Below are 12,306 nucleotides of genomic sequence, written 5' to 3'. Positions count from 1 at the left end.
AATTTTGAGGAATTATTTGATAGAAGGTATGAATAATCACTGGCCATCATGTGATGAGGCATATAAAAGACTGCGTGGAAGAACACCAAGCCTAGATGTGTCAATACTGGATAATATATTGTATATACTAGCACATACAACAAGAGTGTGGGAGGATCTTGCCTATTTGAATCTATTCAGGACTGTGAGTCACAACATCATCTGAAAATCCCATTGATAAGGTTCATTGGATGACCTCCACATTCTTGCTCCTTTCATTGTTACTGGAGATCTTGGTGCTATTCTTGGCTTCCACCAAGGGTGGAGTGACGATTACTGGGAGGGCTCTCATTGAGGGTGGAACTAGTCCCGGAGGAGTTGGGTGGGGAGATGGGTGAAATTCCAGACCCTCAGTATTAATAACCTGTCTTCTACACCATTAACAAGTTTTTGTTTTAGAAAGAATGCCTCAATTTTAATTGTCATATTTACTTGGTAAATTATAGAACTATATTGCTACTCAATTTTTTCTAATGCTGGCACATATTCTTGAAGGAAAAAAAAACAGTGGAAAATGAAATTTATTCAGTAGTGTAACATCCTTTGTTACAACCATATACAAATATGAACAATATGTAAATATAAATAATTTTAGATTATATCATGTTTTGGAAATTTTTTTTGAAAGCAGGATTTATTGAGAGGACAGAAAAGCTCCCACAGTGGGAGGGTACTCAAAGAGGTTGCCTGTTTTGGAATTTATGTAGATCAAATCATCTGGCTTCTACTTATAAGTACAACTGACATCAGAAAGTTAGAGTGGAAATGACAACAAGAACATCATTTCTCTATTTCTTCGAGTTTTCAGTTTACACACTGTGGCAAAGTAGTTAGGAATGCAGATTTTAATATAAGACTGAGATGGATTGTGTGCAGCTGTGCAATTTATTAATTTTTTTAGGCATTTGTCCTCAAGCAACTAACTTAACTTTTCTGACCTTCAGTCCTTCTGTTTGTAATAAGAGGGTAATTATGATTATCCTAGAAAGATGTTGTAAAGATAAATTTGGTACTCTATGAAAAATATTTGCTATGGTGCTTTTAGATAATACATACTAAAAAAAATGATAGTTGTTATTAGTCTGATGTTCACATTGACCTTCAGGAAATAGCTATGTGTGCAAGCAATAGAACTCTGTCCCATGTAATTTAGACATATAAAAGGTCTTTTATAAACTATTTCCTTCTATAAGTAAAAGAAGCAGTCTTGAACCAAGAAGCTCAGATACCATTCAACATGACTTGTATTGGTTGCTGGAGACAGAACCAGGAAGCAAAGTATTTGATTACTTTAAAATTCCTCCATAATAGCTGAACAGAAGAGGATGGAGGTCATTTGAAAATTAGCAGATATATATGATTAGAGTCAAGGTCAAGGTAGTTATAGAAGGTTCTGAAATAGCAACACATCTTGTAGGTATAAATGCATAGCCAAGGGAGCAATCAAAATGCTTCAGCTTTTTAAAAATTTTATTTTATAAATCAGTGTCCCTAGAAATAAACAGAATGATAATTTTTAGAAGGAGGATCACTTAAAACACAGACTTAGGGTTATTGAAATAAAAGTACTTTTCTAAGATATTAACTAATACACTACTTCTTGGAATACTCAACATACTATAGCAGGAAGATGTGGAAGGGTCATTCCTTTAAAGACATGAAACAATAACCAAGAAGGTAAAAGAAGTCCTTGATATATTATCCAATTTCCTAATGTCATAAGAACACAAGCACTGTCTAAAATTCCATTGGGACCATAATTTATTTCCATAAGGTTCTATGATATGGGATATATCTAAACTTACGACAGCATTTCTTTGACTAATGAATCCTCCCTAAATGAGCAACAGCATCCTTTCAAATACAATTATGGAGAGATGACTTCAGTGACTTTGGCAAAGCTTCAAAAGAATAATGAAATTTGAGAATAAAGTCACTGTTATTTCTTCTTAAAAAAATAAAAAGATTCTCTTTGTCTCAAAATAAAATAGTTCCTCTGGTATCCTCCTCTACTTCTCAATAAATAAATCAGAACTCTACCTCTGATCAAAAGAGGTTAATTCAAGGAAGGATAGATAAGAAATGACTAAGGAGAAGTAGGTGGGTCTGCTAAAGTGAAATGAAACTACATAGAAAAGAATTAAACAAAAAGACACTATTGGAATAACTCCAAATCTAGAAGGTTTAAATTCAATCTCTAGTTACCTTCTAAAAGCTTTACATTTTGAGATGACTTTCAAAAAACTAAACTAGTCAAGGTTTGAACTTGTTTTATATAGTAATATAATTGTCCTTCTACACTTTCCAAAAGTCTGGTAGGATGTTCTAAATTATTTGGTGATCTATTTAAATTTACAAGTAGGAATCACACAAATTTCAGCATAATTTATAATTTATATGTTTATAACAAATGTGCTTCCCATGAGGTGCCTTAGAGCATTGCAATACACTTCCAAGGGTGTCATGAGATAGTTTAAATTTTCATGGGAAACACAGTGGCCCTCAGCATAAGTCAAGGTACCATGAACTACTAGTTGGAGGTAGTTCACAGTTTTAACTACATTTGGTTCTATTCTTTTAAATGACATCATATTTTGTCAAGCTGGTCAACTTGAAAATCAGCATGGAACAGAAAATTAGGTGGCAATGTCCAATCTACTTATAAGATTTAGTTAAGCTCCATTAATAAGTTATTTACTAACACTGATAAAAAAATCTCTATATTTGATTCATTTACATTTTTTTTGACTGGCTACTAAGTTGTTAGGGCTTAAACAGTTAAGTTGTTTGGTTCTTTACTCAATAAACAGAAATGTTAGTTATTTCTTCTAGCCTAGGAGTGCCATGGGAAAAAAAATTACTGAGACACTAGGGTTCCATAAACTGAGAAAGTTTGTGCGCTTCTGTTTTAACATTTGCAAGAATATATAAGTAGGTGTCTACGATAGAAAGAAATGATGCTATGGGTTGTTGTTTTTTTCACAACTAGAATTAGTTAATGTCAGGGAAGATGTGTTTTCAGATTATTGTATTTAATGTATGATTCAGAGTTTACACTGACTCTCAGGAAGCACTCCAGCTATCAACTGATTTAAAAATAAGCTCTGCCCAGCGCTTTGGGAGACTGAGGTGAGTGGATTGTCTGAGCCCGCAGGCTTGAGACCCACCTGGGCAATTTGGTGAGACCTCATCTCTACAATAAAAATAAAAAATCAGCCAGGCGTGGTAGCCCGCGCCTGTAGTTCCAGCACTTGGAAGGCTGAGGCGGAAGGATCTCCAGAGCCCAGCAGGTCGAGGCTGCAGTGGCCGGGAGTGGCCACTGCACTCCAGTCTGGGTGACAGAGTGAGACTCCAACGAAAGAAAGGAAGGAAGGAAGGAAGGAAGGAAGGAAGGAAGGAAGGAAGGAAGGAAGGAAGGAAGGAAGGAAGGAAGGAAGGAAGGAAGAAAAGAAAGAAAGAAAGCTCTGAATATAGATAAGCTGCAGAGAGAAGAAGTAGGGTACAAAGTAGAGAAAGCCTGCTTTGTTTCACTCTTTTTTTTCCTGGCTCCTATTTAGTTTCTACCTATTGTACTGTTAAGTTTCCTCAGGTCAAATACACTTTTCTCACCACAACTTAATATGTTTGTAGACTATATTGAGGTCGTAGAACCCTGTGGAACTAGCCTATTTGAATAAAGCAGAGATGTGCCTTTTCCCCTCTCAAAGTCCTTTAATTACATAAAAAGTAAGTTCTTGTATCATCTTTATTTTCAAAAATTATGCTGTGCTTTGTAGTTCATGAAAGAGTCAGCTACTAGAAGATGTCCAAGTATTTTAGTCATATGTCTTATTGATCAGCATTTATAGATTACATTGTTCCATAAATTCTCTTGCATAGCTTATCTTATTTCTGTATCTTGCTTTGTTAGGTAATTTCTTGGTACAAGAACAGCTGGATTACCAATTTAAGCTTTTACACTTTAACCAAAAGAGCCAGAGCTACCAAGGGGCTACGTTACCATGGTTGTTGATTTGACGTAGACATTGTTTTTCAGATGGCAGTTTCCGTCATTGGGAACCACAATGCCTGCCAATTTGCTATCAAGAGCAAGATGAGATGTCTGATCTGTCATCACCAGCAGCAGTCTTTTAGCTTCTTTTCGCCATCCAATATGACTCTTAAAATAAACATGCAATTAGACTTTGCACAATAACATAGATGTGTACTGTGGTCTTTACTCAAGTAAATGTTACTTTTGAGCTGACGAACATTAAGTCAGGCGAGAAGGATGCGTGTAAGTACAATGCTGCTTCATAAACAGCATTGACTTTTATTTGTATATTCTCCAATTTCTCAGTCATTTGACCATACTAGTTCCTGGCTAGAGACTGTTAGTGTTTGTTCCACCGGAGGCAGAATAAGACAGGTTACAAAGTAGGACAAAAACCTGAAGTGAGTAGGACAAGCATTTACTTCTAGTTCTTTCATGAAGTGTGGTGCACGAAAGAGCAGCCCCTTGGGAAAGGATTTTCCCGTGCATAAGGTATCCTTTCCTTTTTGTCTTTTCCTGCTTATACCCCTTTTCCCAATTAAGCTCCTTTGTGTCAAACATATACCAAAATGAGTAACCCTGGTGAGGAGTAAGAGACTGGAAAACATATATTCTATAGTGTATTTTCACTCCATAAGCAGAGAAGATGAAAATTCTAGATTCTTGGAGAGTTTGCATCGGAGCAAACAGTCCATCATGTGAAACCTCTTACCTCACAGACAGCTGCCTGAAGCATGGCATCAAAACCTCCTTCTGGTGTATCAATGTTTCCAGAGATCTTCTGTCTGTGAACTGCTTTTTCAAACTCAGTGATGTTTTCCGTCAAAGACAGCACGTGAATGTACCCATGAGGAGGCATACAGTCTAAATTGTAGTCACTATATGGGAAAAGAAGAAATGCAAAATGCAAAGTCTATGTTGCTATGCTTCCTTAAAAGTTCCAGAATACTACTAACTGTAAAACTGTGTAGTTGTATAAAAAGAAAATACGTGTTTTTGTTTTTTTTGTCCAGGGAAATTGTATAAGACAAAGATCTGTACTTATAAAATTAGAGGGAAGTTCACTATTGGTGACTATTTCCTTGCAATTGGAAAATAGGACTATAAATATTAGGTGTTCAGACCAGGTGTGGGGGCTCACACACGTAATCCCAGCGCTTTGGGAGGCTGAAGTGGGAGGACTGCTTGAGCCCAGGAGTACGAGACTAGCCTACACCACATAGTGAGTCCTTATCTCTACAAAATAAATTAAAAAATTAGCTGGGTATGGTGGCACATGCCTATAGTTCCAGCGTGAGAATCTCCTGACCCCAGGAGTTCTAGGCTGTGATCATGCCACTGCACTCCAGCCTGGGTGACAGTGAGACCCTCAACTTAAAAAAAAAATTTTTGGTGTTCAAATAAATACAGATGATGAATTATGTTTCTTTAACACAGGACAACACAGGTCTTTTAATATACTAATACACTATGACTTTATAAGGGGAATATAAAAATTTGCATTTATTTCTTATCACAATATACCATGGAACAACTGAGAAACACTTTTGAGGAAATAATTTTGGGAATTTAGTTGAAATATCATACTATTGTTTGATTTTTTAAAGTTGCACTCATTCTTTAAGTGATGCTTGGTGTGGAGTTCTTGGAGAACAATCAAAATTTATTAAAATTATTTTGAGAATTCCATGATATCCCAAAAAGAGAGACACATTCCTCGGTGAATTCACCTTCAAGAAGGCTCATGAAACACCATTAGGAGATACGTCAGTCCTGTTCTGGTACAGCAGATAACAGAGTTGTTTTGGTAGACTTGAAAGTGTAATGTAAGGTGATCCGAACAATTTGTGAAGGTAGGAAAATATTAAAATAAAATATTTTATGGAAGCCGGGCTCGGTGGCTCAGCCTGTAATCCCGCGCCTTTGGGAGGCTGAGGTGAGTGGATTGCCTGAGCCCGTGGGTTCGAGACCCGCCTGGGCAGCGAGACCTCATCTCTACAATAAATCAAAAAATCAGCCAGGCGTGGTAGCGCATGCCTGTAATTCCGGCTACTTGGAAGGCTGAGGCGGAAGGATCGCCGGAGTCCAGCAGGTCAAGGCTGCGGTGGCCGGGAGCGGCCACTGCACTCCAGTCTGGGCGACAGAGTGAGACTCCAACTCAAAATATATATATATATATATATATATATATATATATATTATGAAAAAAGAACTATGCAGATTTATTTCTATGAAAATTCAGCAGGCTAACAGCAATATTGTATGAGAAACTTGTAATTTTAAGATGAGTTCTTCTTTCATGGTAGGGCATGTGCTATTTAGAATCTGAATTCCAAAATGGCAATTAAAAAAGGTTCTTTCTAAGCAGTCAGATTCTCATTTTCAACCCACTTTCCATGTGATAGTTGAGCTTTTTTTGTATTCACATTGTACATAACATAATTATACACAGTCACTATACAGTAATGGAAAGATAGATGAAGCATTGGCAAAATAAATACTTTAACACATGTCAAACCTTAACAAATTCGGAGCAATTGGAAAAAAGAAATACAGAATTTCCAAAGTGGCATTTGTATACATGGGAGTATAATTACTGGAGGTTAATCCAAAATTACTAAGATCAGGCAGGGTTTTTTGTGATTAAAAACTGAATAAATATTTGAAGAAATATAAACTGAAAAGCCTAATCTACAGGTAATTTCAGAAGTTAGACACAAGACTCCTGTCCAAATATTTTTTGTATTTTATAAGACAAAATAAAAACATTGGTGACCTCTTATATAAAACAAAGTAGAATTTTATAAGCCAAAAATGCACTTAGTATCACCCACATAAAATGCTAGATACCTGCATTGATTATGAATCCTCTCAGGGTGGATGCTAATATATGGTGAAACGGTTTTATCAACATATGAGCCGAATCCAAGGCGGAAGTCACGGGAGAAAAATGCCATTTTTCTAGATAAATCATTTCCAACGGAATTTAATTTTTCTATATTATTGTGCATTGATGCTGAGACATCAACCAGATAATAAAGATCTACAGGATATTTCTTCAGAGGATGAATTTTCAATATAAAATTAGCTTCAGCTCCTAGTTCAAAGAAAGAAAAACATTACGTAGTCTTCATCTTAAACATTTCAGTATAAGTGGTCAATAAATCACTCACATTTTAGTATCTAGTACAGTTACCACAAATTTGCACATAATAAACACAATTTGAAATACTCTGATATAATTATAAGGGAATTTAAAATATTACCCAAATATTGGTTTCCAAATTCTATAATGAATTTTTCACAGTTCTACAGGCTGAATAGAGTTAGCCGAGCAGCGCAATATAAACATTATAGGTTGGGTTCAGTGGCTCATGTCTGTAATCCCAGTCCTTTGGGAGGCCAAGGTGGGAGGATTGCTTGAGCCCAGAAGTTCAAGACCAGCCTAGACAACATAGCAAGACCTCATCTCTACACAAATAAAAATAAAATTTCCTGGGCATGGTGGCACACACTTTTAGTCCTGAGCCCAGGATGTCCAGGCTGTGGTGAGCCATAAAAATTCCATTGCATGTCAGCCTGGGTGCCAGAGTGAGACTCCAACTCAAATATATATAAATATGTGTTGCAAGCCATCATCATATGAATGTACATAGACTTTAGTAGCTAGAAAAGCATAGCTCAAGCCAGTAAAGAACATTCTGTTTCAAGAAAGGTGGTGGTCCTTGTGGAATGACTTGAGAAAAACCAGAAAGGTGTCTCTTAAAAAATGATCTCTTACTAGATACAGTTGCAAATTCATTGTTTTAGGTTAAGGTGTATTTACATAAAAGATGGAAAAACTCTGGTACTAGGTAATACATCAAGCTATTCAAAATAATTAGTACCTCGTCATGAATTAGTTGATAAGGCTCTTCCCCTCAGATAGCTGAGAGAAGGAGGCAAATGAGCTAAAGAATGGTGCCACACGGAGGGCCACATGGAGGACCTGGATGATGTAGGGGATAGTGTTTCTCTAGAACACAGTGGATATTCAACAATCATATGTTGAAGAGGGTCACAGAGGTGAAGCACCTGGCCTGGGTCATCACAAGAACAAATGTCAGGAGCCCCTCAAGGACAACTAACTGGACTACAGTTTGATTTAGGTCTCTGTCACATTATTACGTGGTACAAGGACTTAGGTTAGCTCGCTAGCCCTCTACAGAGTTGGTAGGTCTACTTTTTAAGTATATGATGAAAAGTCATCTACATCAGTGCAGGCAATTTATAAGTTGTGAATTTTATACTTTAAACAATTAACCAAATGCTTTGTAAGTCATTATTTATTTGTCCATGGAGAATACATTGGGGGGAGGTGGGAAATGGGTTTTTAAATAAACACCAATCTGTATACATAATTGGTAGCTTGATTTACTTATTTTAAAAATTCCCTAATTTATAAAATTATATTTTCAGTATTAATGAGCTTAAAATAACATATTTTCCTTTAAATTATTTCACAAATAAGATGTTTTTCAACCAAATTATCTACAAATTCAAAATGATAAAGTTTTACTGGCATATAATAAAAATTAAGAGAGAAAAGGGCAAACTAATTCCTAATTTGCCTTTATGTGTAGGGAAGTTCTTCCTTGTCACGCTCCTAGTTTTTTGGCCAAGTTTGGAAGAGAAGCTGGGCGTGTGTAGCTCAGCTCACCCCTTCCTTTTAGGAGCTGGGCTGCCTCCAGAGAGCCTATATTGTATTCTGCTGTGCTTTGGGATCTCTGGTGAGCATATATTGTATTCTGCTGTGCTTTGGGACCTCTGGTGACACTGCCCTGTGGCAGTGTTCTTCAATTTGAGTAGAGAAATTACATTCAGAAGAATGTTAGAAACTGGTACACAGGGCCAGATAGACAAGAACTAGAAATGCAGGCTGGGTGTGGTAGCTCACACACGTAATCTCAGCACTGTGGAAGGCTGAGGTAAGAAAACTGCTTAAGCCTAGGAGTTTGAGACCAGTTTGAGCCACAAAATAATTTTAAAAAATAAGCTTAGCATGGTGACATGCACCAGTAGTCCTAACAACTTGGGAGGCTGAGGCGGGAGGATCTCCTGATCCCAGGAGAACAAGATTACAGTGAGCTGTGCTTATGCCACTGCACACTCCAGCCTAGGCAACAGAGTGAGACCCTGACTTAATTTAAAAAAAAGAAAGAAAGAAAAGAAATGCAACACAACTGGGGAGTTTGTGTGCAGGGGCTTGAATCTTTGTGTGTGGGTCAATTTTTTTTTTTTTACTCAGGCTCAAAGGTTCAAAACTCATGAGGTGAACTGTTGATGAAAAATATTGATATCTTTGTAGATTTTTTAAAAAAGGTTGTTCACAAATTGTGTCGTTATCTATTTAACTGATGACTTGGGCATATTGCTGAAAGTCTTAGGCACCAATAACATGGCATCATGGTATTTTTATCTTGATGAATCATTGCAGTTTATGGTGGCTCTGTCTAAAAATGAATAGCTGTCTGTTTTCATAGAGGCCTTGCTAGATGTACCAGCTATTCGGTGTATTGTGCAAGGGCTGCTGCAAAAGTAGGGGTTGGTGACCTCAGCAAAGCCTGTGTGGCATCAGCAAAGTCTCAGGCCTTGGGGTCTTAAGCTATTCAGGGTGCTCCAACCAAATGCCAGCCACACACGGGCCCTCAGCTGACACCAGCTGCTCGTAGCCTGTAAGCAAATTATGGCCTCAGCAAAGAAAAGAGTTGTGAGAAAGTCTCACTGAGTGGTCAGTGTTTGAAGGTCTAGGCTGCTGTGGCTTGATTTATTTTATTTTTATTTTATTTCATTTTTTGAGTCAAGGTCTCACTCTGTCACCCATTCTGGAGTGCAGTGGCACGATCATGGCTCACCACAGCCTCCACCTCCTGAGCTCAAGTGTCTCTCCTCCCTCACCCTCGGGAGTAACTGAGACTACATGCTACCACTCGTGGCTAATTTCTTGATTCTTCTTTTTTTGTAGAGACGAATTCTCGCTATGTTGCTCACAATGAACTCGAACTCCTGGGTTCAAGTTATCCTCCTGTCTTAGTCTTCCAAAATGCTGGGATTACAGACATGAGCCACTGTGCCTGTCTTGATTTTGGATTGCATAGATGCTGGTCTTGGTGCCAGATGAAGACCTTATTGTGGGCTGAGGCCTCAGTAGAAAACTTTTCAATAAAACAGAAAAGAGAATTTTTCTATACAGAGGACTTTTAGTCACTGTTGTAGAGTACAAGAATCACCACTTTTATACTGCAAGGACTCAACTTCCTGTGAGGGTCTAACTTGAAGCAGGCAATTCAAGGTAGGTAGCTTCAGATAAACTAATCCCAAACCCTACTCTGCTTGATAAGGAGGAAACGGAAGGAATCAAGCTTGGATTATGATGTCTAGCCCATAAGTTTGAGATGTTCCCCATAATATGCTCTCAAGTTGGCTTTGGATTGTACAATTATACATAAGCGAGAAAGCTTCTCTTGGAGGCAAGTTTCCTAGGTATCAGCCTTGAGGATACCATGTCCCCAGTTAAAACCTCCACTTAAAGTTTTCATGTAATCTCACTGTTGAATCACTCTGAAGTTATTTTGAACAAGGCGCCCGGGCCTAATTTGAGATGAGAAAGGGAATAGGGCATGAATCATGGGCTTAGAGTGACCTTAGAAATTATTTAATTAATGAAGTGCTGTGACCCATTTTAGGGTCTCAGGGTGAATCTTCACTTCCCACCAGTGGTCCCAAAATTATTACCAAGGAAACTGAAGTTGGCATGGGGATGTGGCTACCTGAAAATGACAGTAGAACTATCCCAAGAGGTCACTGAACTCTGCTCTGAAGGGAACAGCACTCTCAGGTTCATCAAGTGTATAATGGCTATTTTCAGGGTTCAAAAGGAAGATCCCAGGAATGCTGGAGGGCAGGGGAGGGGAATGAAACAATTGCTCCTCACTCTTGTTCCCCCCTCCCTCTAGAATGAGCCTCCCTAGAATAACCCTCCTTCCATACTGACTCTTCCTCAGGGATAATATACAATTTACAAAGCAATTTTATCTAAAGAACTTTATTAATTTTTCGTGACCCATGTTCAATAACCTTCAATTATCACCTTAAAACTATCTGGACTATTCCAACTATCAGATATTAAACAGTTATATTCAACTGAGAGTACCTGACATGGAGTGTACTCTCCCAATATTTTCCACTGTAAGATATCACGAGTTAATATTTTTATTGAATGTTAATAGAATATGTAAGTCAACATGTCTTTTTTATTTCACATTGGGCTGATTACAGCTGCTTTTGTCACTTTTAAGGTTTGGAGTATTGAAGATAAGCAGCAGTTTATTCACACTTCTTGTGTCTTTCTCTACCAGGCTCAGAGAGTAGCCTAAGTAATTTTCTACAATGGGAAATGAGATTTTGGTCATGCCTCAGTTGTTTCCTTGTTCATGTACTTTTTTACCATACTTCATTCTTTTCAACATTTTTCTATTTTTGGAGTATCAGTAAATATAAAGAGTCTATGTCATTGTGTGTTTATGTGAATATCTTTAAAACCTTGTCCAGCTCTTCTGGGTGCAGAGTTATTTAATATTCCTTTTTTCTGGAATTAAAATCGTATTATCTCACCAATTTTAGTTCTTTTGCCTACATTAAACACTAGTATTTACCACTAAACATGGGTGATGATTGTTTAATGTCAACTGTGAGGAAAATAGTTATAATTGACTATCATTTGGGGCTGACCATAACATTTCCTCCCTTTTTTTCCTTTCTGGATATAGAATTTCTAACATAAGGCAGAAGCAGGTTAATTTGAACACTGTAACTTTAAATTCATTGCTTTTGACCCATTTAATGGTTTAGGAGTTAGAAATCTAGTAGTTTTGTGTTCAGTTCCTTTTTATTATTATTATTATTATTTTTACTTATTATTCATTAAGTTAAAAATTCCAAAGAGATCCTCTAACAAGTCAGGATATCAGGTTATGTTCCTATCCACCCCAGCCCTTCTTGTTTATTGCCTGGATCATTTCCATAAACCCCTCATGTGTCCAGTCTCATTTCCCTGCATTCATTATCTACACCACTGAGTCCACCTTTTTAAAACTCCAAATTGCCTATGTCACTCTCTGCTTAAAATTTGTCAGTAGCTCTCCAGCAGGTGGCTAATGCCCAAGTGGCTAAACACAACAGAGTACAACCTTGAT

The 12,306-nt window shown here is 37.4% G+C and overlaps 1 protein-coding gene across 1 annotated transcript in view; it reads right to left on the bottom strand.

Annotated features, from left to right (window-relative positions):
• Positions 1-12,306, bottom strand: part of ITGB8 (integrin subunit beta 8) — an 81,769-nt gene that overhangs the window by 26,261 nt on the left and 43,202 nt on the right. Inside the window, exons 4-6 of the mRNA XM_008068400.2 lie at positions 6,923-7,169; positions 4,785-4,950; positions 4,040-4,198 (exon numbers count right to left, since the gene is read on the bottom strand). Of these exons, the coding sequence (XP_008066591.1) occupies positions 4,040-4,198; positions 4,785-4,950; positions 6,923-7,169 (572 nt within the window). The remainder of the gene's footprint in view (positions 1-4,039; positions 4,199-4,784; positions 4,951-6,922; positions 7,170-12,306) is intronic.

This window comes from Carlito syrichta, unplaced genomic scaffold (genome assembly GCF_000164805.1).
Source record: "Carlito syrichta isolate Samal-C Ts95f unplaced genomic scaffold, Tarsius_syrichta-2.0.1 Scaffold310671, whole genome shotgun sequence".
Lineage (NCBI taxonomy): Eukaryota > Metazoa > Chordata > Mammalia > Primates > Tarsiidae > Carlito > Carlito syrichta.
Note: the sequence above shows the minus strand (reverse complement) of the source record. Positions and strands in the feature narration are given on the sequence as shown.